At 39.4% G+C, this 26,396-nt stretch overlaps 2 protein-coding genes across 2 annotated transcripts in view; both read left to right on the top strand.

Moving 5' to 3' along the window:
* LOC140936010 (lectin BRA-3-like) overlaps positions 1-14,668 on the top strand; it is a 98,512-nt gene extending 83,844 nt beyond the window's left edge. Inside the window, exon 8 of the mRNA XM_073385593.1 lies at positions 14,554-14,668. Within this exon, the coding sequence (XP_073241694.1) occupies positions 14,554-14,615 (62 nt within the window). The 3' untranslated portion in view covers positions 14,616-14,668. The remainder of the gene's footprint in view (positions 1-14,553) is intronic.
* On the top strand, positions 5,659-13,739 carry LOC140932820 (uncharacterized). Its single transcript, XM_073382327.1, has 6 exons — positions 5,659-5,744; positions 7,606-7,713; positions 9,444-9,560; positions 10,257-10,382; positions 12,197-12,319; positions 13,519-13,739. Exons 1-6 carry the CDS (start codon positions 5,663-5,665, stop codon positions 13,737-13,739), a joined length of 777 nt encoding a protein of 258 aa, XP_073238428.1. The 5' UTR covers positions 5,659-5,662.
* Positions 14,669-26,396: the final 11,728 nt, after the last annotated feature.

Genomic DNA, 26,396 nt, shown 5'->3' with positions numbered 1-26,396 from the left:
CATTCGTGCTATGTGATTGGCTGTTGTCTAATCCCCCTTGGGATCTGTGGTCTTAAAAATAACTCGAGACGAATTACCTATGGAATAGGGTGTGTACGGAGGATGCCTTCTCTGTCCCCTTTATTCTCTCTTGATTGAAACATATCCTACTTGTTGAACATTATCTTGAACATTATCTTTGAGTTAAAATTGCTGTTCGTATTTGCGTCATTAAGCAACATCGCCGGTTCAAGTATAAAACATCCTCATTGATCGTCAGAAGCTTATTCACCAAAAGTTGGTAAATACAGCGGATCAAGACAGCTGAAAACTGAGGTACATAAAGTATAAAACGCTTTACCATAAATGAAAGCTGATAGAGATGTTTTTTACTTACATGAACGGCGTTATCGACACCACTGCGCCGTATGTGAACATATTTATTTGTTACGGGCAACAGTTAAAGTACCTTTTTTTGCTTCACTCTACCCCTTTCCGCCACGAAATGCTTAATAGCCAAACTAGCGAGCTGTAGATATGCTGGAGGATGAGTTGGACTTTAAGTCTTTAAAGTCGCCGATGGGTTTTGTGTTGAATGGAAATTGCGAGTTGACTTCGTAAGGCCAAATAACGCTGTCCCGGTGTACTGTAGTTAGTATGTGGTTTCTACTTTTATGCCAAGGCAAGTCACTGGTCTCCATTGAATTAGCATTGTGAGTAGTTAGGTTTGAGTTGTTAAGTAAGCGAAGTCGCAACACGAATTGGAGTCTGGAAATTATTGACATTATTTTGTAAAACGGCGGTTTTAAACATATGCCGATATCTCAAACGTTTTTATACCTGCAAGAAAATAAATAACATTTTCTTAAAGTTCGACCATTCTTTATTAAGGATGCCAAAAATCATGGATCGGTTAAATAATTCCTGCCGAAAAACCCGATAACCAACGCGCAGGTAAATAGGTTCGGGCCACCTTATCGGGCTTCTACAAACTCCTTGCATTCGCGCAAACTGTTCTTCACTACATTAAGAGAGAAGAATTTCGCTCACATTTTCATAGCAGTTTAAACGTTTGTTAGCGGCACAGCATTTTTTGTGACAAAAGGAATTTATTCTACCTTACGGCTATTAAAAAGGAATGATGTGCAATTTATTCAATGACTTGAATGTTGCTGAAAATAGAAGGTTACTTTAACATGACTAAACGTTTTCATCTAGTGTAGAATCCTGAACATCGACTTACACGTCGTCACATATCTCATGCAGAAAACGTTTTGCTCTTCAAAATATCCTTTATCATCGGTCAATTTCCTCTGTTTTTCGCATCTGAAGAAGAAAAGAAGTTATATAAAAAATTTTAGCGATGGAATTGAACGTTTTATTTTAGGGTTACAGCTTGATAAAATCGCTCAAAATGGTAATAAAATTCCACTAAAATTGACGAAAATCTGCAATCCACACTCACTCCACGCAAGCATGCGACCTCCTGAAATTTCTAATAATAAGTATGTGTAATCAAATGGTGACGAGTGAACTTAGGGAATAATTTCACGCGCGTTTTGTCTAAATCCTTATAATTTCCCGAGCCTTTAGGCGAGGGAAATTATTAGGATTTGGACAAAACGCGCGTGAAATTATTCCCTAATTTCACGAGCATATCATTTGGTTACCTATTAATATCATGGGTGACGAATTACATAAGCAATCTTGGATCTTTGACATGTTTATCCTGGATCGTATCGATCGAGAACTCCACTCTCTCAAATGTTTAGACCTTAAATTTGGCTTATAAAGTTCAGAATTTTTCAGACTATTTCGGCAAAATACCTGTTAGAATCCTAATTGATGTTCTCTTGTGTGTTCAGGTTTTCTAAAGCATCTTTTTGAGCCCTGACGTCTTCATTCACAGCATTTTAAAACTTCGTCGATCGCCATCTTGACACTGAGACGTACGGAAGGTTGCTATGGCAATTTTGTAATTTCACATGTGAAATTACAAATTAACGCTGAAATTTCGCGCCAAAAATTAAGGAGTAATTCGTCACCTATGATATTACTCGTATAATTTATACGAATGTTTTCAAAATCATCCAATCAAAATCACTTCCGGTTTTTGAATTGTGACATCACTGAACAGTGTGAACGCCCAGCTTTCAGACGACTCCCTCGGAAGTTTGCGACTTTATAAGTCTATATATCTCTTTATTAATAAATCTGAGGCTTCTTACTTTTTTTCATATTGATATACTTGGAAATATATAAGCCAAGATAGACCCAAGGGTGTTACTTCCAACCTCTGCGTTTATCGAGTGAGTGATTATCATATCTCCTCAATAAAATGTTTCTGTGACAGGGGTAATTATTACACAGTTTAACTTATCCTGAAAGCGAAGATCTCCATCTTTTTTCTACTGAGAAGAAAGAGTGAGTTTTTAGATACTTTCGTCGAAGCTCGAACTTCTAGATTTCTATTTGCCCTTGGATGTCCTTAAATTTGAGTCTGAAGGATTTAAACAGTCCAGTTAGTCATCTCATACACTATATGCGGCAGCTCCAAAGGGGGAACTTGCTTTAGTTAGGATTCCTTGCTTAATCTAAGTTTCCTACAACTATTTTAAGTAATAACATTTCACAGAAACTTCTCGTTACCACAGAAGAAATTAAAAATTACGAAAGAAAGAAAAGTAAATTCATCTCTGTATCACTTCTTCCTTAAAATGACCATGACACATCAATCATCTGATTAATAAACTATATTTGTAAAAACAAAATACATTTGTCTCTTTGCGACCAGATGGATGAATTTGTCAATTTATGCCCATTAGAAGAAGACCGGAAAAATGAAGCATTAATTACAAAACGATCGATGGCGTTTGGAAGTGGCCAGCTAACGTCACTAATAAAAATGAGATTATGCCTGCTGTTTTTGGTCAAACATTTTTATTTGTCAACCTGATAAGCCAGCACCTCAGGTGACAAAAAAACTGTCTTTTTTGCGTTTGAATTTGATTTTTTGGGGGGAGAAGGGTCCTCCTGAAAATATATCGAAACATATCCTGCGTTAAATCTTGTTTGAGTTTTAATTGCTGGGCGTATTTGGATCTTCACAGGCAAACAACTCAGACAATTGAAGATTCGAGCAGCAGTCAGAACTCTTTTAGCCACCAAAAGTTAGGAGACGTGCAACTGATCAGAAGAGCTAAAAATTTTGAGGTAAGAAAATAAAGCTTTTAAATAACAAGAATGATATGGAGGTGAGAGGTGATTTTTCCTACATTATTTCTTAGTTATTTCAGTGATGTTCTTACTATGATCATGACCAGCGTGAGTGCAATATTCCTGTTTATTTGGGCACACTTTCAGTGCATGTAAAATATTCATGTGTTATATACATGTTATAATATATTGTAAAGAGGGCGCGTCTGTTGTCCTCTCATCCACGAATCGCTCTCTCCTTCCATCCTTCCTCCCTTCCTTAGTTTCAGCGGTTGAAAGATCTATCCGTATCCAATCATTGTTTTATTATTTATTCAAAATAATTTCTAGTTTAAAAAGATAACTAAAACATGCTTACCGTTACCTTAATCGATGTAGCTCGATGTTAAGTTCCCGTCTTCAACTGCATATTTCTCGTCAAGTTCTGAAGATATTCAATCTACGAATAGCAGATGTCGTCTGAAAAGAAACATTTAACATTGTTTTTCATTTCAGTATTTCTTCATTTTGTTTCATGTCAATGCATGAACAGCTTCTGTTTGTATTTTGACAGTCGTCGCATACACGAACTTGACTTCCTTTTACAGCGATTAGCATGTTCATCGCTCACGCCACGCTGGTTCATAGAAGCACTTCGATGTATCAATGACCTTGTCCATTCAGAATTTCCTATTTCTGCTTTACCGTGTTGCACGGTTTTGATAATGATTTCAGCTAGAGTGATTGGATTGTGTTCACTGGAAAGTGAATGTTTTTACAATTCTTGACCGGCGGAAAAATGCAAAAATTTTCTCCATCAGCGACATCTGGACACAGAAGAACACCGACTGATCATGGCGACAAGATGCAAGCTTAGCAGACTTTTCCTTCGCCTAACGAGGGACTTGTTTTTTTATGAACACATACTCGGACCCATGATGTAGATAATTATTTTATAACTAGTATTTATGTTAACCTTGATGGCCTCTATTCTCTGGTCAGTTTCGACCGGTCCAGCATTCTTTATTTATTTACTCTAATTGTTTATTTATCTATATTATAATCCTTTTTTCCCCAAAACGACGATATATTTTATGTAATAAGAAATTCTATTTTTTTTATTGATTGAAATATTTCTGAACAAACTTAAACAACTGAGCAAAATGCTGCTCGGATCTTTCTCTGAAAAAAAAAAATGCATCGTTTTGAAGGGAAAGAAGTTATATTAGTTTTTCAGTAAAACAATCGTGTCATAGAGCAAGTTCAAATTTCATTTTATCCATGTTTTCTCGCGAAATATATTCAAAATTTTATGTGATATTCACGACTTACAAAAATGCAAAAATAAAAAAAAAACTTCTTGAGAGATATAGTGTAAAGACGTGTTTTTAAGACTGCAGCTTAATTGGCTTCTATTTTTCTATTTTTTTTTTTGTTCTAACTCTCGGTCTCCGCGATCTCCCAGAAAGCTTGAACAGGCTTTTTAAAATTGACTTTGTTTGATCAAATAAACACCAGGGTGATCTGCGAACGGACTATATAATTCCCTGGGGCACTTCTTTATAATAATCCGTCTCCGTCTCCGGGGGAACTCGTCTATTGAAGTTTCTGATAGGATCATACAATTATGTAGATTACTGCATAGATAATTAACGTTATTGTCTGCAAATAGGAGAGAGATTTTTTCCCCTGTTTTTATCCTGGCCAGGGTAATGCATATATGGGAAACTGGGTAAGGGATTTAAGGAATTATGCTGATCGTGGCATCACCGGCATTTTCCAGTACGCTTTGAAAGATTGGACTAGCATAATTTTTGGCACAATTAGTCACTACCAGCATAATTTTAATCTATTTTTCGAAAGAAAAAAACCACTGCTAGCATAATTTGCACTTTTTGGTATAATTTTGAAGTACAAAAATTGTCATTTATTGAACATGCAACCAATGTTTTTGGTCTGAGATCTGTGTTACAGGCAAATCTAAGTAACGAATTCATTTATTTGTCTGTGGTTACCTGGGGTGGCGTCCGCGTGTGAGTTGTTTATTGTTTGAGTTTTTATACTTGTCAGACAATGAATTAAGGACTCTTTAAGTTTCTTGATGTAAACAGGGTAAATGAATTTGCCATTTACTTGTAAATGAAGCATTGAGGTGTTTTTTTTTTTAACCAAATTTAAAGTGAAAAGTGAGAGGCATAATTTCGACCTTTTTTTGTGCTGAAACGAGCTTAATTTACAAAAACTAGCAGATTTATTGGCATAATTTTAGAAATACACGAGGACTGCAAGTAGCTTATCATGCTACTTTTGCGAGCACCATCTATCAAAACCTATTTTCCAGGGGTACCCCCTTCCTCCCCTCCCCTCCCCTCCCCCGCCCGCTTACTCATAGTTATTAAACTTTGCGTGCATAACTCTTTAACACCCTCGAAATAAATTCATTGACATACTATGAACCATGATTACTTTGTTTTCAACAGATTGGAAGATGGCAGGCATGATAACAATCATTATTTTCGTTATCATGTTCCCAGCCGTGATGATAACACAGGAAGATGTAAATCATGGAGGTAACAACTAACAACTACGACGTCACTAACAAATTTAATTGCGCACCTGCGGATTATCGCCATTTTATTTCAGCTTCCTGGTTTTTAATTTTTCCTTGGAATAAGCAGTCATCATAAGAGAAATTGAAAACAATTTACCGATGCAAAATTTGTGGGGGGTAAACAAGATGTTTTATGGGCGATGTGAAAACGGTGAATATGTTAACAAATTCATTTACTTGAGTTTTTCTGAAATTTTACACATTAAAAAATGTGCGACCAACATTTCGCAAGCTTTCTTTCGTTAGGTGTCCATTCATGAATTGCCTTGCTCTTTTGTTTTCTTCTCTAATGGATTTGAAATAAATTTTCATTTGAGGATATCTTGCTATACAGTCAAACACCTCTTTAAGACGGACAACTCTCTGGTGTTGGCCCCTGTCATTGTCCAGTCATTTGACTGTAACTATGCTCTCTACAAGACGGAAACCTCTCTTTAACACGGACCACGGACACTTTTAAAACCGTCAACGGTCCCTTGAGACGTGCTTTAGGTAATGAAAAATACCGCAAAACGGAAATGTAGGTGCATTACATGACAGGTAATTGCAATTAGGGTAAGCAAATTAAATATTCAACTACAGTACGCGCCTTCTTACGTACAGCTCGTACTGTATTTTATATATCATAGTCTCCCTTTTGTCTGGTTACGCAACGCTCCTTGATATCCTAAACTGAGATACTAATAAAAGCTAATAGATTATTTACTACCGTTCCAACCCCTTGATCCAGTTCTACATGGGGCAGCACTTCACTTCCAATATGGACCCTCTAGTTGTTGTTGTTGTCATTATTATTATTACTATTATTATTTAACACTTAATGAATGAGGCGGAGTATTTTATGAAGAATTATGGAGATCGAGGAGGGTAGGAGGGTACGGCCTCGACGGATAACACCCTCCGAGATCTCCATAATTCTTCATATGATACGAAAGCCGAATTCAATAATTGTTTTATCATTCATTCAAAATATTTCCTTGTTTAAAAACATAGCTAAAACATGCTTACCTCCATCGATCTTAAGTTCATCTTCGATAGACTCATAGTGCAAGTTTAGGGTTGTTTAGCTCCGCAAATATTATAGCAGATAACGCCCTTCGAGTTGTCTTCTTGCTGTGCTTGCCATGTTTTTAGCTATTATTTAGCCTAGTTCTTACTCTTGAAACGAGTGAAATGTCCGCCATTTTTGTTTTCACAGCCAAAACAACTCAACCTCGTCCCCAGGTCTTCTCGGTTAACGGTGCATTAACCTGCAAGAAAGCTGCATTTTTGACGTCATCGGTTGATTAATCGCAAACTTCTTCCAAATTTGGTCATCAGTAGCTGGTTGTGGTGAATTGTGCGTATGCTTTTAGCCAATCAGAATCGGGGAAATATTTTGAATGAATAATAATATTATTTCATCGTCATTTTCTGTTAATAATAATTTACTAGTAATAACCAAAGGTTACGGAGTGCGGGCGACAACGATCGAAGCGGTCAAAACGCTTTTGCTCCATCGCTGTGCTTTGCGTAAGTTTCACGTGACAGATAGTCAAAACACGCGTGATTAAGTTACGAGTGATACAAGGTCTAAACGGGCGTGATCAAATTACGTTCTGTGCATTCCATTAATTCTTAGTGGAAGTCCAAACTAATGCTGGCTACATACATGCAACGCATACGTAATAGCAACCTGAAGATTAGGATTGCGGGCTCCTCTTGTCGCCCGCAATTACAATGACAATGATTGTTATATTTATTATTGTTTTGCAAAGTTGATAAAATGCCGTTAGCTTATGGAATGAAATTTACTGTTCATATGTGTTGCTGCTTTGCAGTTTGTCCTGTTCCGATGACTAAAGAAGAAGAGGAGTATATTAAACAGCGGGAAAGGAGCAGAGAGTTAATGGAAGAGATCTCCAGAGAAATTGAAATCACCTGCTTAGGTAAGTTAAAATGAATTTAAAAAAAGAATGATAATAATAACAACAACAATAATAAAAACCTTAGATGAGAAAGTCTTTCCGCGTAGGTTGCAAGCCATTTGGAATAGTATACCGCTTTAGGACAGTTGGGAGTGTTCTCTTTTGAACAATATGTAGATTTTGCATTTTTAAAGCCACTTACCCTCTTTGTTTAAGGCAATTAGTTGCTAAGCAGCGAATCCAGGAGGTTATACTTACATACACTGCAAGGTAGCCATTTCGACTCCTGAAGGAGGATCATGGGGTTATCCCATTAGCTCAGGAAAGGCTGGCCACACCACAGGGACAAAGTCCCCTACCCTTTCCGAACAGTGGTGTGGGTTCTTGTACGTCTCACAAGAACCAGATACGTCCTGTGGGACCTACGGGACCTTATTCTTCCTTATCAGAGAAGGTTAGAAAGTCTTACTTCTAGCAGATGTCGCTGCAAAGGCAGCACTTTCTTCTGGTTTTTTCTCAGTTATTTAAGGAGCCTTAGTGTTGGTCCGGCCGGGGTATGAATCCGCGACCTCCAGCTCAGCAGATCGGAGCTCTCCCGACTAAGCTCGTTTAAAAACTTGGCACACTGCTACCTTATTATGGAAATCCTGACTAATCCTGTCAGAGTCATGGACAAATATTTTGGGCAAAAATCCACTGCCAATTTCCCTATTCGAAAATGTTTATGCTATTAAATATATAGACTTGGAATTTGATGGTAACATTTTTGAAAAATGATTTCTAGTTCATGAGCCATTTTGTGAGAGGTGGGTAAAAACTTCGTAGCAAACATGAGACTTCAAAGGACCGTTATTGCATGGAGCGTTATATTATTGGGCGCTTAAACGGTCGTGGTTCGGAAGAAATCGAAAACGAAACTGTATGCAAATTCGAAGCCTTTCTCCCAAGTTATTAACCCCTTTCAATTCGATCAAACTTTTTCAAAAGATATACAATTCATGGTGACAATTGAAACAGTTTGGTTTGAGTTTTAAATCCGAATTTCAGATTTTGCAATCGAACTAGAAATGCAAAACGGATTTCACCCCCACCCACCGAGAAATCTGTCCCCGGGATTTGCCCAATTCAGGATTTTATGGATTTCCTTTATTACCTTTTTATTGGGAAATGCGAAAAGGATTTGAAAAACTGTTCTCGTGAACAGTGTTCGCTTTTTTTTCCTGCTTGTTATGCGTGCGCTTGCGAGACAACTGAGCTTGAAAATAGTTCAAATCCTTTCTAGTATCTCCTCACCCCTTCTCGCGGCTGAATAGTAAAAAAAATGAGTGAAAAAAACTTAGCTATGAAAGTAAAACTTGCCGACTAGTAGCAGCGGAGCTCAGAATAAACGTTAGCGCAAATGAAAAAGAAGCAATACCGCTCGTGGCAAGAACAATTTTCCAGCGCTGACGATGGCAGTCCAAAAGCGCGCGAAATACTAGAACTTGCATGCGTAGCTTAGCAACACGATATGATAACAAGCCCTGAAAGGGATGCAACATTTCTCGATCGGAGTATTGAGACCAACGTTTAAACGTTTTCTAAATGAATTTTAACCAAGAGATCATGATATCAGTTGTTTGAGCTAAAAAAAGAAAAATAAATACATTTAATCAATTAAACAACTGTTTAACAACTGAAAGAGTGAAAACTGACTTTATAGGTGAAAACGTTTAAGTCAAGGGAACTAACCTCAACTTCCTGATTTGTAGACGAGTGTGAAACAGGACAACATAACTGCCACGATGATGCAGAATGCACCAACACCAAGCGTTCCTTTAAGTGTACTTGCAAATCAGGATATTTTGGGGATGGTGTCAACTGTGAAGGTAGCATAATATGGAGCCTAAACGAACAGGATTTTATCATAAGTCACATATGCTATTCCATGCCAAACAGAATACAGCCAAATGGAAAGGTAGAAACCTGTTTTCATATTCAGTCAGTGGTATGCCACAGGTTGTATCTAAGAAAAAAAATTCTGGCGTTGGTACGTGTAAATTTGTGGCCTCCAATTTGCCCACAGAAAGCTTTCCATCTTGACTCAACTACACAATAGCAACAACCATAATTAAAAGGCAAAAAAGTTTTTTTAGAGCCAACCCTGGAATGCTCGTATGTTAACACAGCAATATCACAAATAACTAATTGCTCTCACAAAAAAAAAATGCTATAACTAGCTGGTCGAGCTCGAACTGCATCCTCAATTATGAACACAGGCTTAATGCCGGTTAGGGAGTTTGTATTAGGCCCAATTTTAGCGGTAGCCGTTAGAGTGAATGTATGAGAACCGCTAAAATTGGGCCTGATCTCAGGTTAGGGACAGCTGACCTAAGCCTACATTGAGACTAAATACATAAGTTAAGGAACAGGTGCAAAACGGCGCTAACCGTACAAATACATAAAATAAGAGAACTGCCAGGGCTGGGCTCTAAAGCATTGCATTGCTATATCCCTCATTCTGAAAAGACATAAGAATCGAACTGATTCAGTTTGATAATTCAGCATTTAATCGTGATTTCCAGACATAGACGAGTGCAAAACAGGAAAACACAACTGTGACGTCACTAGATGGTGCTATAACACTAAAGGATCCTTCGACTGCCCTTGCAGGGAAGGTTATTCTGAAAATGGAGAAAATAAATGTACAGGTAACACTTCAGGATCCCTTAATTGAAAGACTCATATATTTCGTAGCCACGTCTCTTTCAACTCAATTTCCTCAGCTCCAAGGTGGTTTTTCACTAAATTCGCCTTAATTTAAGTCTCGTTAATTTCCATAATACCTTTTACTAGTACTGATAGCAGGGCATTAAGTTCCTTTATTATTCATTCAAAATATTTCCCCAATTTTGATTGGCTAAAAGCAAACGCGTAATTCACCATAACCAGTTACTGATGACCAAATTGGAAGAATTTTGTGTTTAACGAGAAAAAGGACGTCAAAAATGCAGCCTTCTACAGGTCAATGTACCGTTCACCGAGAAGACCTGGGGACGTTATTGAGTTGTTTTCGTTGTAAAACCTAAAATGGCGGCCACTTCTCTCGTTTCAAGAGTAAGAAGTACAGCTGGAACTAGGCGAAATAATGGCTAAAAACATAGCAAAAAAGGCAAGAAGACAACTCGCAGGGCGACATCTGCTATTTGGGGAATATTTGCGGAGCTGGACAAACCTAAACGTAAACTATCGAAGATAAACTTAACATCGATGCAGGTAAGCTTGTTTTAGCTATGTTTTTGAACTAGGAATTATTTTGAATGAGTAATAAAACAATTATTGAATTCGGCTTTCGTATCATATGAGGAATTGTGGAGATCTCGGAGGGTGTTATCCGCCTTGGCTTACGGCCTCGACGGATAACACCCTCCTCGATCTCCATAATTCTTCATAAGATACTCAGCCTCATTCATTAATTGTTAAATAATAAGTCAGGTATATTATTTTAATTCTAATAGGCCATTTTCAAGTTGACTCGAGCTTCTGTCTTAAGACGAGGCGAAATGCGAAGCCTTTTAATGAGGAAATTAATTTCAAAAGAGAAAGGTGTAAGGAAGACCTCGTTTTGAAAATGAGGGTTTTTGGAACTCGGAAAATATAAATAAATATTGAAATATTAAAAGCCTGAAATGGCTATTATGGTAGGCCACAGGTACTTACCGCGAAAGCAAAATTCAAAAATCCATTTATTCAGTGCCTGACTTCTTAATTGCAGATTTAAACGAATGTGAAACAGGAAAGCACAACTGTGGTGCAAACGCTACTTGTAAAAACACTAAAGGATCCTTTGTGTGCACCTGCAAGCCAGGGTACTCTTTGAATGGAGTTAGCTGCACAGGTGAAAACAGTACCTTGGTCTTCTTTATAATATGCCACAGGGTAGTATGCTGCTTCGTTCCAAGAATTACAGTTTGTTCTTTTAAGGAGAATAATGAGTACCGAAATTCTCTTGCATACTGCTATAGTTTGTGATTTGCAGTATCGGTATGCAATTTTAGCCTCAGTTATACATGCTTGAGATCTTTACATTTTTGATGTTTATTATAATTGAAATTGTCCTCATGCACGATTGCGATGTCCGCTCACGCATTCACGCTGGGTGAGACAATTGCTTTTAAAAATCAGACCAGTGTACACAATTCCGTCAGTTTTGTTCCGCTCCACCTACAGAGTATGAACAGAAACGTGTCTTTTTTATTCCACCCTCTGTTGGCAGTTTTTCCTCAGCTGGGAAGTCGTTCTGCATTCTCCTGTATCTTGCTTCCTTAGGTTTCGCTAATCCTCTATCTATACATATAATGTTATTTCTTCATTTATCACCGCTTCAGTATACAGTATAACAATTGTCTTTTTTCTTCTCAGTACAACCTCCGGGAAAGCTCTCTCTTCTGACCGTACCCAATCCTAGAAAATAAAAGGTTAAGTAAATCAGTTTTGATGATTCAGTCCCGCACCTGTTTTGCAGACGTAAACGAGTGTACAACAGGAGAGCACAAATGTGACGCTAATGCAGACTGTAATAACACTGAAGGATCTTTCGAGTGCACTTGCAAGGCAGGGTATTCTGGGAACGGAGTTTACTGCATAGGTGATTATATTTTACTAGAGTCTTGAACCGTCTTAATGTTAAGGCTATTTCAATATGGCTGGCTGGCGGGATGGATGGATGGATGGATGGATGGATGGATGGATGGATGGATGGATGGATAGGTTTAACAAAATAATCAAATTGCAGCCGGCAGGCTGAATTTCTGAATTATTCACAATACTATAAAAGGTAAAAAATAATGGTAAAAGACTAATTACAATTTTTTTAACTAGGAATAATGAAAAAACAAAAATTACAGAGAAAAAGAAAAATAACGAAATGACACATAAACCGACACGACCGCACATAACTGATATGAGCGATTTTTTGAAGCGGTTGGTGCAAAAGCGAGACATGTCATACTGTCTATTATTAATACAGCTTAATACACTGATGTTGAATGTATCAAGGGAGGATGGAGGCTGGGCCGACTAATTAAGTTGGGAGGGTTGTGTGAGGCGAGGAAAACAGTTTGAAGTGGTATGCGAGGAATTCTTGAGACGTTTTACTGTAGGGGGTAAGGATTACTTGGAACAACGAGCTGAAAGTCGACAGTTTTCCAGTCTCGAAAGCATTGCATTGCTAACTCTGATTCAATAGATATAGAACTGAAATAGAACTGATTCAGTTTGATAACTCAGCATTAAATCTTGATTTCCGGACATAAACGAGTGTAACACAGGAAAACACAACTGTGACGTCACTAGTTCAGTGTGACATAACACAATAGGATCCTTCGGATGTGCTTGCAAGGAAGGTTATTATGAAAATGGAGAAGATAAATGTACAGGTAGCACTTCAAGATCCCTTAATGGAAACACTCAGATATTTCGTAGCCACGTCTCTTTCACATCAATTTCCTCAGTTCGAAAGTGCTTTTTCGCTAAATTCGCCTTAATTTAAGTATCGTTATTTTCCATAATACCTTTTACTAGTACTAATCGCAGAGCATTAAGTCAGGTATATTGTAATTCTAATGGGCCATTTTCGAGTTGACTGAGCTTCTGTCTTAAAATGAGTCGAAGTGCGAAACTTTTTGATATGAAAATTAATTTCAAGGAGAAAGGTTTGAGGATTGTCCTCGTTTTGAAATGAAAATTGATCGCATGAAATGGCTATTATGGTAGGACACAATAATTACTGTGAAAAAAAAAAGGAAATCAGTTTTGATCATTCAGTGCCTGACTTCTTTTTTGCAGATATAAATGAATGTGAAGCAGGAAAGCACAACTGTCGTGCAAAAGCTAATTGCCAAAACACTAAAGGATCCTTTGTGTGCACCTGTAAGCCAGGGTATTCTGGGGATGGAGTTAACTGCACAGGTGAAAACAATACCTCGGTCTTCTTTATAATGATTCAGAATCTTATTCTAATCAACTCCATTTATCTCGCATTAGAGCCAAGTTCAGCCACAAGGTAGTATGCAGCTGAGTCCCTGGTAGTGCAGTTTGTTCTTTTAAGCTGAATAAGTATGGAAATGCCCTTGCATTATAAAAGTTTGTGATTTGCAGTAACTGTATGCAATTTTAGCCTTACACATCTTTGAGATATTTAAGTTTTTTTATGTATTATTATATTGTGGCCATGCAAGACTGTCGTGTCCGAACACGCATTCACGCTGGGTGCATGAGCTTACTACATTTAATTATATCAGACCAATGTACACAATTCCGTCTTTAGAGTATGAGGGGAAACGTGTCTTTTTTATCCCTCCTTCTGTTGGCAATGGGAAAAAGTGTAAAGGTATAAATGTCTCAATAGCACACGCAATTATCGCGTTGTCTGCTTTTATTAGTTAAACACATTTGTCATGGATTCTTAGCTATGAACTGGAACTAGCCTACATCAACAGGCTTAAGCCAGGGAATCTGTTCACATGCAATTATTCTTTAGTGATTTTGCTCCCTAATAGCCTCAACTCAAAGTTACCTCCAGCAACAGGAATCACTACTCTTTGAAAACGATTGCAGGCTTGATTAATTCAGTAATGGAGCTTTGTGAAACTATCTTCACTTTTTCTTTAGTTTCATTTTACGCAGGCGAATTGATAAGGCTTTTTTTTTTAATTCTTTTCTTAACCATTTATCAACCACGTTTTCTTCTTTTATTTTCACCTTGAGTTTACACGAAGATTAAAGTGAAATTCTCGTTTCTCCATAGAGGCTTTGCAAACTTTTTCCAAACAACGAATTCTTTAAAGTTGATCTCTAATGTTGATGCGTATTTTGTTGTAGCGACACGATCCTGCAAAGAAATCAAGGACTTAGGTACCTCCAATGGCGACGGGGAGTATTGAATTGACCCTGGAAGGACTAATAGGTCTTTTAAGGCATATTGTGACATGACAACTGACAGAGGTATGGTTTAAGTTAAAGCCAGGGTCCGTTTTCTAAGATGAAGTTCAGGAAATTCTTACTACTTAAATAGGTATATGCAAAATTCACATCGATAATTTAGTCCTTACTTGCAACACTAGCTAGGCTTTGTGTGACAATAAGCAATTATTACATGAGGTTGAGTATCATCTGAGAATTATGCGGGTCGAGAAGGGTTCAGCTTCGGCGAATAACACCCCAAGTAAGTGTATACGGTTGATGACTTCAATAGTACAGGCTATCGCCAGAAACTATGGACAGCAGCAGAGAAGCCTGAGTACGAGTTAGCTCAGTTGTTTTGGTACTGCTACAGAATTTTACTGGTTTTGCGAAGAAGAAAAAAATACTCAACGGATAGCATCTGCTAATTGAAGAATAACTGTAAGACTAAGTATGCCGTTAAATCTTGAATTTGCCGAGGAACAGACAGTCACGCGAGAGCCATTATTTTATCAATTTGGAGAAGTATTTGAATGAATAATAATAATATGCATTTTTTGCCCCAAGCCTCATTTTAGTATCAACTTCAGACTAGCAGGCCTAGCAAGTCACGAATTTCTTAGTCCTGGGTTCTTAGTTCTGTAGAGTACCGCAAATGATCCCCAAAGTAGAGCGCAAATGATCCTCGACCGTAAATGATCCCCATTGCCGACCGTAAGTGATCACGTGAAAAGTACAGGAATGGAATGGATTTTAGGCGTGGATGGTGAAAGTGCTGAGAACTTGCACAACGCGTAGAACAATAAAATGAATAAAACTATAAATAATCGAACTGTTTCTTTTGGTATTTTTTTCCTCCTTTCTTTACGGACATTAAGAAGGAAACTTGTCTTTCATTTTAACGCCTAGGAACAGGGAAATATGACCACTTTATTTATCACTTTATCACTCTGTAGAGGTTTCCGGTGAATTTCGAAATACACCACCTACAGCTAATGAAAATGTCTCATCTGGTGGTAAGGACCTTGTCGGTGCAAACCTGCGTATTCATTTCTAGTGTCTGGACACAGAGACAGTTACAAGCATACAAAATCAAGGAAAGAGAAACGAGGGAACTCGTGATAAAGTGGAAAATTTTGTATACATAAGCAAAGAATTATCCTAATGGGGTTGTACTAGAGCGAGCTTTTATCTGGGGTCATTTTCAGAGACTTTAGCCGTTACAAAAGTTATCATTTCCTAAAGTTGATACGAGGCCGGGTTTGAGCAATTTCTTCTTAAGAGTATTGCATCTAATTGAACTACAGTATGTGAAGTTTACTTCAGTGAAGCTTTAATGTTAACCAGCAATTAAGCAAGAGCTATTGTTTTACTGAGCATTTAAGTGTTTCCTTTTTTTCGTTTGCATTTATTTATGTTATATTTACGGTTTCTTATATTTTCAGTCTTGGCATTTATTTGTTAAATTTATTCAGTTGAATTTTTAATACTTTTTGTTGCGATAATAAACGTGACACGATGAACCAGTAACTTAAGTCCAGGCCATTCTGATTTTCCTCTCGGGCCTCATTTGCGGTCGGCAATGGGGATCACTTGAGGTCGAGGATCATTTGCGGTCCATTTTGGGGATCATTTGCGGTCTGAGGATCGTTTACGGTCGGGATCAGTTGCGTTACTGTACAGTTCGCCTGAGTTATATTTAACAATGATAAGGCCCACGGTGGGTTTCCGCAGTGTGAATTATTTTGAACTAAACATTACTGCCTCTTTTGGCCCACATGACTGATAAACCAATGATAAACATTTATCGAATTTCAGGGGGATGGCTTCTTGTATCCAACGTTGTTTCGCACGGTTTTTCAACGACTCAGTTGCCAGTTAAGACATCGTACCGCGGAGTAAGCAGCAAAGAGATGTTACTCACAAAGAGTGCCATGAAGGAGCTGAGGAAGCACTTGCATTTCACTCAGATAAGATTTCACTGCAAGAAAGGAGGAGGTCGTACATTTCACATCACCGCGGCTGCTAACAGCAAAGGTGAAGCTGCTGTGAAATACCTCAGTGGTGAGACAGATGTGATGCCCGCCTCTTGTGGCTCGTTTGTGATCATGAGCAATGATAACTCGCGGTTATCAAGAGCCTGCAAAGAATGGGGATACTATAAAGGTTCTATAAAAATAGGCAATTGGGGGGGCGGGAACTATCAGGACAGATTATACAACCACCCTGCTTTTGTATGGTACTCTTACCACTGGCTTCTTCAACCGTCTGGCAGGTGGGAATGCGACGATTTTGATGTGGGAGTGTCACCTGGCGATTTTTGGAAAATCTTTGTGCGATAGGAAGTCACCATAACGGAAGTCGTCCTCAAAGTTTAAGGGTTTTGTTTTTTAAGGAAGCTTAACGCGTCGGCATTATTCAACACCAGGAACTAAGTTAAGAACTAGTAAGAGATACTGTATTAAATGGCATGGTATTAGATACAATAAAAACTAAGAAAGTGGGTGATTCAATAGTGTCGGCTTTCATTCTTACCCCCAAAACCACGGAAATATGCAATTTAACGTAGATAGCCTACTGTTGCGTGCGAAAACATCCGTTTCTCCTCGCTTCTAGCCGCTGGGGACGTTTCTTGCGAAACGTCCCAAGCGGCGAAGAGCGAGGAGAATCGGATGTTTTCGCAGGCTAAGCGTACTGCAGCAGTCAAACTAGCTCCACAGCATGCTTTTTATTATATCCGTGTTCCTCGCCTATTTTCCAGCGGATTCTCCATTCATTTCTTCACCGATCAACAGGACATTAATGATGATCCAGATTGATGAAAAAATTCATCGTAAATCTTCCTCCCGTAAGTAGTTGCTACTAACCCCCCAGGATGGACTATCGTTTGAATTAAGGGACGTGATTAAAGTTCCAATATATTAAGCTGGCATGCCAAACTGTCTACCTTTCTGAAAAATTGAAAATATATGTATCTAGGGTGACCAGTGGCACGAACTCCTTAGAGCCACGCGCAAATTAGTTTTGGCTCGTTCCTTCGGACTTCACCGCTCCCATCACCGGAGGGGCGGGGGTTACCCAATTATGTTTTATGCGGGGAGGCTCCGTCCCGAGTTTCAACCCCTTGGCCTTTGATAGACCATTTTTGGATAGAAAACGTACCCCTTCCGTATACTTTCTATCGACAAATGGTGCCCCTTTTCACATACCTAGTTTAGAGCACGGCATCCCTTTTAACTGCTATGAATGCAGTCTTTTAACTCACTCAATTACTCACCTACTCATGCCCATGAATGCCGTCAGGCATGTTGGGAAGCAACTAAGGATCGACACTCCTGTCTGTTCTGGGCGAGCTTCTGAACGGTTCCCAAGGTTTGCTGTGGGGTCTTGAGCTCCCATTCCAAAGTCCGACGCCAGATGTTCTTGAATAAAATGAATGAATAAAATATATGGATTTAGCCAGGGCTAAAAGCTAGTCTCTGGTTATAAACAAAAAAATAATATCGTGTAATGCTAAACGGCAACGGCAATGAGAACGGCAACAAAATAAATAGGTCTAGGGTGCGTTTCTTTACTAAAATCCAAGATCCGATCAAAAATCCGCATCGCTAGGATTTTTCGTTAAGAGAAGAAACGTTCTATCCAAAAAAGTATTATTATTCATTCATTTCCAAAGAAAGGACCCACCATATCGACGGTATCCCGGCGAAAGAATTACACGGATGCTGACTTGTTGATTGCATTCTGGACGATTAGCTCAAGGATACTGCTTTAGAACGGCTAAATGAAGCACCGAGTCTTGCCATAAGATATGTACTGGAAAAGTAGTCTTGCAACACTCTCGGGCGAAGTTGAGCAGCAATTTTTTTCTTGTGAACTAGAACAGTGCAGGGCCTGTTTGTATTGCGATGTTACCACCCCGATAAAACGGATAAAATGGATCGTTTAATCCATTCCTCGGGTTCCAAAATCGCCTTTAACTTTAACTTTAGCAGTGTTGTCAAACATCTGATGTATGTATTAAAATTGTTTCGAGTTACCGCTGGCAGTATTTACTCTTTTCGAATCTGCAATAAAGAAACGCTTCGGATCATGTATCTAAAGTATCCGGTTTTGGATACGATCCAAAGAATCCACCTCCGTTGTGGATTATTTGGATCAATAATCCGTTTTTGGATTCCAGTAAAGAAACGAAATATCAGTTTTCGGATTAAGAATCCGGATCTGGATTTTAGTAAAGTAACGCACCCCTAATTAGCAAATAAACAAATTTGCACGTGCAGGACACTTTTTTTGTACATTTTTTGCCGTTGTTTTGCACGACTACAATGCCGTTTTGCACTACTAAAACGTGAAACTTCAAAGTTACACACTATTTTTTATGGAGGAATTGTCGTATGTGCTCACCAAAAATGTTCTTGCTTGTGTTCCTGTTCCGTTTTTAATTTTTTCACTGCCGCTCATTTTAACCTTGCTGGCCGCTAGCATTTCTCATTTTCTCACCGCCGCTATGAAATTTTCATGTTTTTCTTCCCACGAAATTCGTCGCCTTTGTTTTTTAATCACTCGCTCTAGCTCTTTCTCTGTTATCCACGTGAGTGTAGACATTAAAAATAACGTCGAAAAAGACTCGACTTTGTTGTTGTTTTTTCTCTCTAAAAGTCCGGGTGGCCATGCAATTTCCCGCCAAACCACCTCGAGTTGCCTGTGGTGTAATACCTGTTAATTGAGTTATTTTACATTGGTATGCCTGTGGTGCGGACGGACGGACGGACGGAGGGACGGACGGGCGTACGGTCACGTGATCACCCAAATTTCTTGGATGAGTGATTACCAAATTTTTCAAGGTATAGGACGCTCGCGTGTGCTTGCGCTTCGCCCGAGCGTGGAGCATCGCTGTCACTAAAGCAGGAAGTGGTTCTTGACTTTTACAAAGACTTTTAAAACCTTCTGTTAGCCCTTTTAGTCCTTTATACACCGAACAGCAGATTGCCTTACCCTTCCATGTACCTCTACTGGTGAAATCCCTACCCATTTATATACCTGAAGCTGAAAAAAGGTGACCCCTTCGGTGGAGCTTCCGAGTACACGCCATTATAGGGAGTACCTCCCCAGATCCCCTCTAACGCGTGCTCTCGACATACAGTGACTCAAAAGAGAAATAAGAGACTGCTTTCAGTCTACCAACTCCCATAAGCGACTGAACGGAAACACCAAATTTTTCCACTGGAATTCCTATCGTTAAAACCTTTTGTAAACGACCACTATTTGGAGTAACGGTTACATAATTTCCCATTGCTTTTAATCTCTAGACACACGGAATGATCTGTAAGTTCGCTGTACGTAATACCCTACTCAGAGTGTAAGAAGAACTGTTAGAAGCAACATGGAAAAACGCGCATCATAACCAGGCAATAAGTTCTCTTCCAAAAAGTCGGTGTTTCGGCACCTCTTCTCGAAAGAGACAACTGCGGTTTGATTTTCGTAAGTGATCCATTAAATCTTCGTATTTTGGGTGGTGGCCTTACGGATAGTTCGACTGTAATTGCACATTTCTCATTGATACCATTACCGCGTTTTGAAACGAAAGAGTGTTGTGTATATTGTTTGATTCATGTTGAAGCACAAGGAGCGGATCAAGAGGAATGATGTCTGACCTTGATTCCAGAATTTTTCGTGGTGCGACTGTGGCTGTACAATCGTGTGTCATACGATCGTGTTTGAAGTCCGGATAGTCGTCACATAAACGATTGGAGCCGGAATGGTGACGTTGGATGACTGTTCACGCTATCCGAGTGTGCGAAAGAAGGCTTGGAGGTGACGTCACATTCGAAATAGCCGAGGACCAGGAAAAGCGCCCTGAGGAAGAGGATGGAGGACGACTCAGAACGAGGCTGGTCGTTTGGCTCATTTAATACAGCAGGTGGTACAGAAGGAAACAATCGCATCAAGCCTTTGAGATTTCTTTAATAAACAATTATTCTGCAAGAAAAGATTACACAATGTTCTAATTGGTTCCAAAATCTAAGCTAAACCTGGAATCGCGAAAGCATAAAAACTGCTCAAATCATAACACAAACATGATTTTATACAAAGAAAAAGAAACAAAACATTATCGCACCTGAAGAGGGATCTCTCTAGCTTGTAAGAACTTGAGTATCAAAGAAATAAAAACTATTCGTTAGTGTCCATACGCTTATCGCAACTGAAAAACTAAACCTAAGAAAGTTCACTAAAAGCAACTTAAATCAATCTATAAAACTGTCAATCAACGAAATTGGCGGATCAGAGTCAATCATAACTCATGATCAGTTCAATGGAAAATAGACATAAACTGAGTTACGTAAGTTCCAATAAATTTGGCGGAAACTTTGGACGTTCAGACCAGCAAGCAAACCGGGCTAAGATTACTAAGAGCTTTCGGTCGCCGTTTAAATAAGGGTTCAATGCTTTCCAAGTTAAAGGCACTCATGGGAAACATAGACCACGATCGTTACCGAGACGGTTTTGGTGAAGTAATCACAAGATCATGATTGCATCTCATGTAAATAATAATATCATAGTTGACGAATTACTCCTTAATTTTGGCGCGAAATTTCAGCGTTAATTTGTAATTTCACATGTGAAATTACAAAATTGCCATGGCAACCCTTCCGTACGTCTCAGTGTCAAGATGGCGACGAAGTTTTAAAATGCCGTGAATGAAGATGTCAGTGCACAAAAAGGCGCTTTTAGAAAACCTGAACACACAAGAGAACATCTAGAAGGATTCTAAACGGTATTTTGCCGAAAACGTCTCAAACATTCTGAACTTTATAAGCCAAATTTAGGGTCTAAACATTTGAGAGAGTTGAGTTCTCGAACGATACGATCCAGGTCAAAAATCCAAGATTGCTAACGTAATTCGTCACCTATGATATTAATAGGTAATCAAATGGTATATTCCTTATAATTCCCGAGCCTTTAGGCTCGGGAAATTATAAGGATTTGGACAAAACGCGCGTTGAAATTATTCCCTAATTTCACTCGTCACCATTTGATTACACATACTACTACTACTACTACTACTACTACTACTAATAATAATAATAATAATAATTAAAGTACTTATATAGCGCTATTTGCATCAAAATGATCCATAGCGCTAATGATATAAAAAATATACAAAGTAAGTAATTGATAAACTGATTGATTAATAAAAAAATAGAAATAGTCTAACCTGCCCCAAAAAGGTAGGTCTTAAGTTTGCTTTTAAAAATACTTAATGATTGAATATCGCGCAATTCAGCGGGCAAACTATTCCACCAACATGGCGCAGTAGCATATCGGATCTGTCACCAAGCGTAGAAAGCGTTTTCTCTTTAGGCGACTCTAGTAATAGATTACTATTGGATGTAAGATTGAACAGGACTTCGGCCTAACACTATTTAAATCACCAATATATGGTGGCGTAAGTCCGTGAATTGCCTGAAAAACTAAAATTAATAAATCCGCCATGTTCATTTGTACAGTAGTATCAATCAACCGAGATCTACGTCAAATGTGAACTCCCCTGGTCTTTGTAAAGGGTAGAAAACCTTAATGGGAGTCGAAAGTTAGTTTGACAAAGTTTTCAAGCATGGGAAAGGTGAATGCAAACGTTTTGATATAGCGTAAATGCTCGAATTAGCGCCCAGCTTTAAATAAGCGCCCCGCTTCGAATTAGCGCCCCTCCTAAGGCTCAAAATTTGTAATAAGCGCCCCCCCCCCCCTCCCCCGAGAAAAAAAGTGTTTCGGTACTCGGTACGATATATGAGACGTTAGCCTGCGTAGCAAGCGTTTCCGTTTGGTTTCGAAGCAAAGAAAGACCGAGGAACGGGATTCTCGGCTTTGGCCGCGCGAGAAATGAAACAAGAGCCAAAAAATGAAAGTGGGGCGGGGGGAGGAAGGTTTCCTTCCTTTCTTCACCACCCCCTCCCCGCTCTTTTACTTACGCCATTTTTCGCGCGGTCTTTAACTCTCGTTCCTCGTTCTTTGCTCCAAAACCGCACGGAAACGCTTGCTACGCAGGCTAACGAGACGTATACGGTCTATACGGTTCTTTTAATGAAATGTGACATTGTTAAATTGTATAAACAGTAATGTCCTTTCAAAGTCGCACGGGTTTGCTTCTCATTTCCTTGATAGAAATATCCATGTGAGCACATAGCTGCTTCACTTTATTAAGTTCCTCGTAAAACTTTGCTCCCAATCGCCGGCTCCTTGTTACTGCCTTCAAAGTTCCTGGAATTACGAGGCCATTTTTATGTTGCAGTTTGGTTTTAAATAGAAATAAAGATAGTGTCATTTAGAGGCTAAAAATTGATAAACGAAATAAGCGCCCCCCTCTCGCCTTAGAAAATTAAATAAGCGTCCCGGGCGCTAATTCGCGCATTTACGGTATTTGCACTGGCGCCCGGGAAAAGGGATGATACTTGAAGTTGTGTACCCCTTACAATTACCCATGCATATACCAGTTTTGGTAGAAAGGGAAGGCCTTTTGCATACCTTCCATTGAAAATGGTACACCTTTCACGTACTTACGCTGAATTCCTTTTTAAACCCCTTAATTTGAGGAAGTTAATGTAACGATACAAGAGGGAAAATCCATAAGGTGCATCTATTCAAGATGTTTTCCAGTGAAAGGCCCTTTTGAATACTCATAATAATTTCCACATTTTCATGTACCTGAAACCTGTAAAAGGTACCAGGCCTTTTCGGGCAGAGCCTCCCCATCTGATCTATTCATTAATTGCGCACACTCTCAGTCTACAAAAATAGACTCTATCCTCTAGAATGAAAGCCTCTGTAGTCTCACGAGGAGTCGTTTCCATCTCTGGTTAGCAATTTTAAGTGTTTTCACTGATTAATCGATTTGTAAAATTTTCATTTTGTTAGAAACAACTCGATCCACAATTAATATAATCTATTTCCTTTGCAGCAGCCTTTTATAAGAACAGACGGGGAAAACTGCGTTTCATCTCGCTCTGCGCTGGGATGGGCTCCTGCTTCATGCTACGGAAACCGAGAAAGCTCCGGCCTGATTTTTTTAATTTATCACAATCGTGTTGCTCGTGTTGATAGTTCCACCACTGAAGTGATACATGCATGTGTAATATGTAGATTTAGCCAAGACGGTTCTTATGTGTTAACAGAAGCCGGCCCAGTCTGATATGGTTTTCGTGCCGGTGCAAAAGCCATCCGATGTAGTGTGAACAGCCCTTTCAAATTCAACTCCAGAAAAATTCACCAACATTTGACAAATTGAACGACATGGAATAACAGCTTGTATTGTTATAATAAAAGAAAAAAATCATCTTTTTCTCCAGTTTTGTCATGGATTTACTAGATTACCCTGCCAGCAGAGGTTTCTTTTGCAGCATGGCTTTTAACATATAATGTGCGGAGTCTTTCACGCTGCTGTCATTTGCTCATGATCAGTTGGCTTGTTTATCCTCCCTCTCGAGGAAGTGAATATAAATAATAAGCCAATTACGCGAATGTCAGGTACGCGAAGCTCTTCGTACCTTGGGTACCAGCGGTTTTTCTCGCGTGCGGTGGGAATTTTCGGTGTTGGCCGAAGGCCGACACATCTTCGGCCGTAGGCGGAAGCCACGCGAACGGCGAAGCAGCGAGGAAAACTTTTCGCGCGGGTCACCCTGAAACCGCGCTAGAAAAGTCTCTGGCACCCAGGGTAAGTTCTTCGTAAATGTTATTAAACTGAACCATGCCAGAAAAAATTCCCTCTGTTACCAGGGTGAATTAAGATCCTCCTCAGTGCCAACAATGCTAATCCTCTGATGATGTTATGGGGCAAACCATTTGACTTTTGAGGAGGAGTATTGGTGGTTTCAGTAAAAAAAAAAAAAATCCTGCAGCCTGATTACCAGGGAAACAAATCTTGCAAGGAAATATCTGAGGAAAAAAATTCCTGCCCTCAAAAAAATATCTGTCGTGCTCGAAAAAATCTTACACCGTTGTAAGTCTGGGAAAAAAATTTCTATCTCAAGAGGTTTGGGAAAAAATTATTACAGTCATTTTTTAATCCGACGCAGTGATGGAAAAAAAAAAATGAATTTCTGCATTAACCATCATCAGCTTCAATCTTCGTTCTATTATCATTTTTCTTGGTAAAGCAGAAAGTGGAATTTATATAAAAGCGCTGCCCACTAACTCAGTAAAATTTGGTCAGGATGCAAAATTTGCCTATGTGGCAGGCACATCAATGAATGGGAGGGAGCGGGAAAAAAGGAAGAGAGGGAAAATGTATAAAGATAGGATCCTTGGACCTTTGGGCACTTGAAGTTGATGAACTGTAATTTGTAACTACATTTGGCACTGATATCACCTAAGTAGGCACAATATTACACGTCACTTCCGTAAATTCGGGAATTATTGGCACGGTCTTTTCAAGTTGTTCATCATTCAGTTCATAGACAATAATATATACCTACCTGGAGTTTTGAAAACCGGGTTGCCTGAAATCTTAAGTCAAGTCCAGCACATTGCAGGCAATCTTTTAAAACTTAATTTGCTTAAAGCCCTGATACTTTTAGTGTAAAAATAACAATCTCGCTCTTCAGGACTAACCACCCTCACCTCTTAACCATGGGCTTCAAATAACTTCCTGGAAGTGACAGAAATCAGTGCAAATTCCAGAAAATTTGCACGAGGGGGGCAACAGTCCGTCCCGTAGGGACGGGCTGTTGCCCCCGTTGGCCCAGATAATATTTTTTGAGGGGGGCTTCCGTCAAACTAAGTGTCATGTTGTTGCACAGACACAGGGCTATCATCTGGTATGCATTTGGGGTAGCCTGGTTAAATTCCAGGGGGGTGGGGTTGTTGTAAAGACTATGCTTTGTGCTAGAGTGCAGATTCGCTGGGTTTTTGTACCTGGGCTTACCCCTGTCTTTCAAAGCTCAATGTCTCCCTCAAATTAAGGGGGGGTTGTGTCTGGCTGGGTGTCATGTTGTTGCACAGACACAGGGCTATCATCTGGTATGCATTTGGGGTAGCCTGGTTAAATTCCAGGGGGGTGGGGTTGTTGTAAAGACTATGCTTCGTGCTAGAGTGCAGATTCGCTGGGTTTTTGTACCTGGGCTTACCCCTGTCTTTCAAAGCTCAATGTCTCCCTCAAATTAAGGGGGGGTTGTGTCTGGCTGGGTGTCATGTTGTTGCACAGACACAGGGCTATCATCTGGTTTTGCATTTGGGGTAGCCTGGTTAAATTCCAGGGGGGTGGGGTTGTTGTAAAGACTATGCTTTGTGCTAGAGTGCAGATTCGCTGGGTTTTTGTACCTGGGCTTACCCCTGTCTTTCAAAGCTCAATGTCTCCCTCAAATTAAGGGGGGGTTGTGTCTGGCTGGGTGTCATGTTGTTGCACAGACACAGGGCTATCATCTGGTATGCATTTGGGGTAGCCTGGTTAAATTCCAGGGGGGTGGGGTTGTTGTAAAGACTATGCTTTGTGCTAGAGTGCAGATTCGCTGGGTTTTTGTACCTGGGCTTACCCCTGTCTTTCAAAGCTCAATGTCTCCCTCAAATTAAGGGGGGGTTGTGTCTGGCTGGGTGTCATGTTGTTGCACAGACACAGGGCTATCATCTGGTATGCATTTGGGGTAGCCTGGTTAAATTCCAGGGGGGTGGGGTTGTTGTAAAGACTATGCTTTGTGCTAGAGTGCAGATTCGCTGGGTTTTTGTACCGGGGCTTACCCCTGTCTTTCAAAGCTCAATGTCTCACTCAA

Source organism: Porites lutea, chromosome 4 (genome assembly GCF_958299795.1).
Source record: "Porites lutea chromosome 4, jaPorLute2.1, whole genome shotgun sequence".
Lineage (NCBI taxonomy): Eukaryota > Metazoa > Cnidaria > Anthozoa > Scleractinia > Poritidae > Porites > Porites lutea.
Note: the sequence above shows the minus strand (reverse complement) of the source record. Positions and strands in the feature narration are given on the sequence as shown.

Excerpts from the sequence above, each read along its gene's own strand:
- LOC140932820 (XM_073382327.1), top strand. The coding sequence starts at position 5,663 with ATGGCAGGCATGATAACAATCATTATTTTCGTTATCATGTTCCCAGCC. Across the intron at positions 9,561-10,256 it reads GGATGGTGTCAACTGTGAAG|ACATAGACGAGTGCAAAACA; the intron begins GTAGCATAATAT and ends CGTGATTTCCAG. Across the intron at positions 12,320-13,518 it reads GAACGGAGTTTACTGCATAG|ATATAAATGAATGTGAAGCA; the intron begins GTGATTATATTT and ends TCTTTTTTGCAG.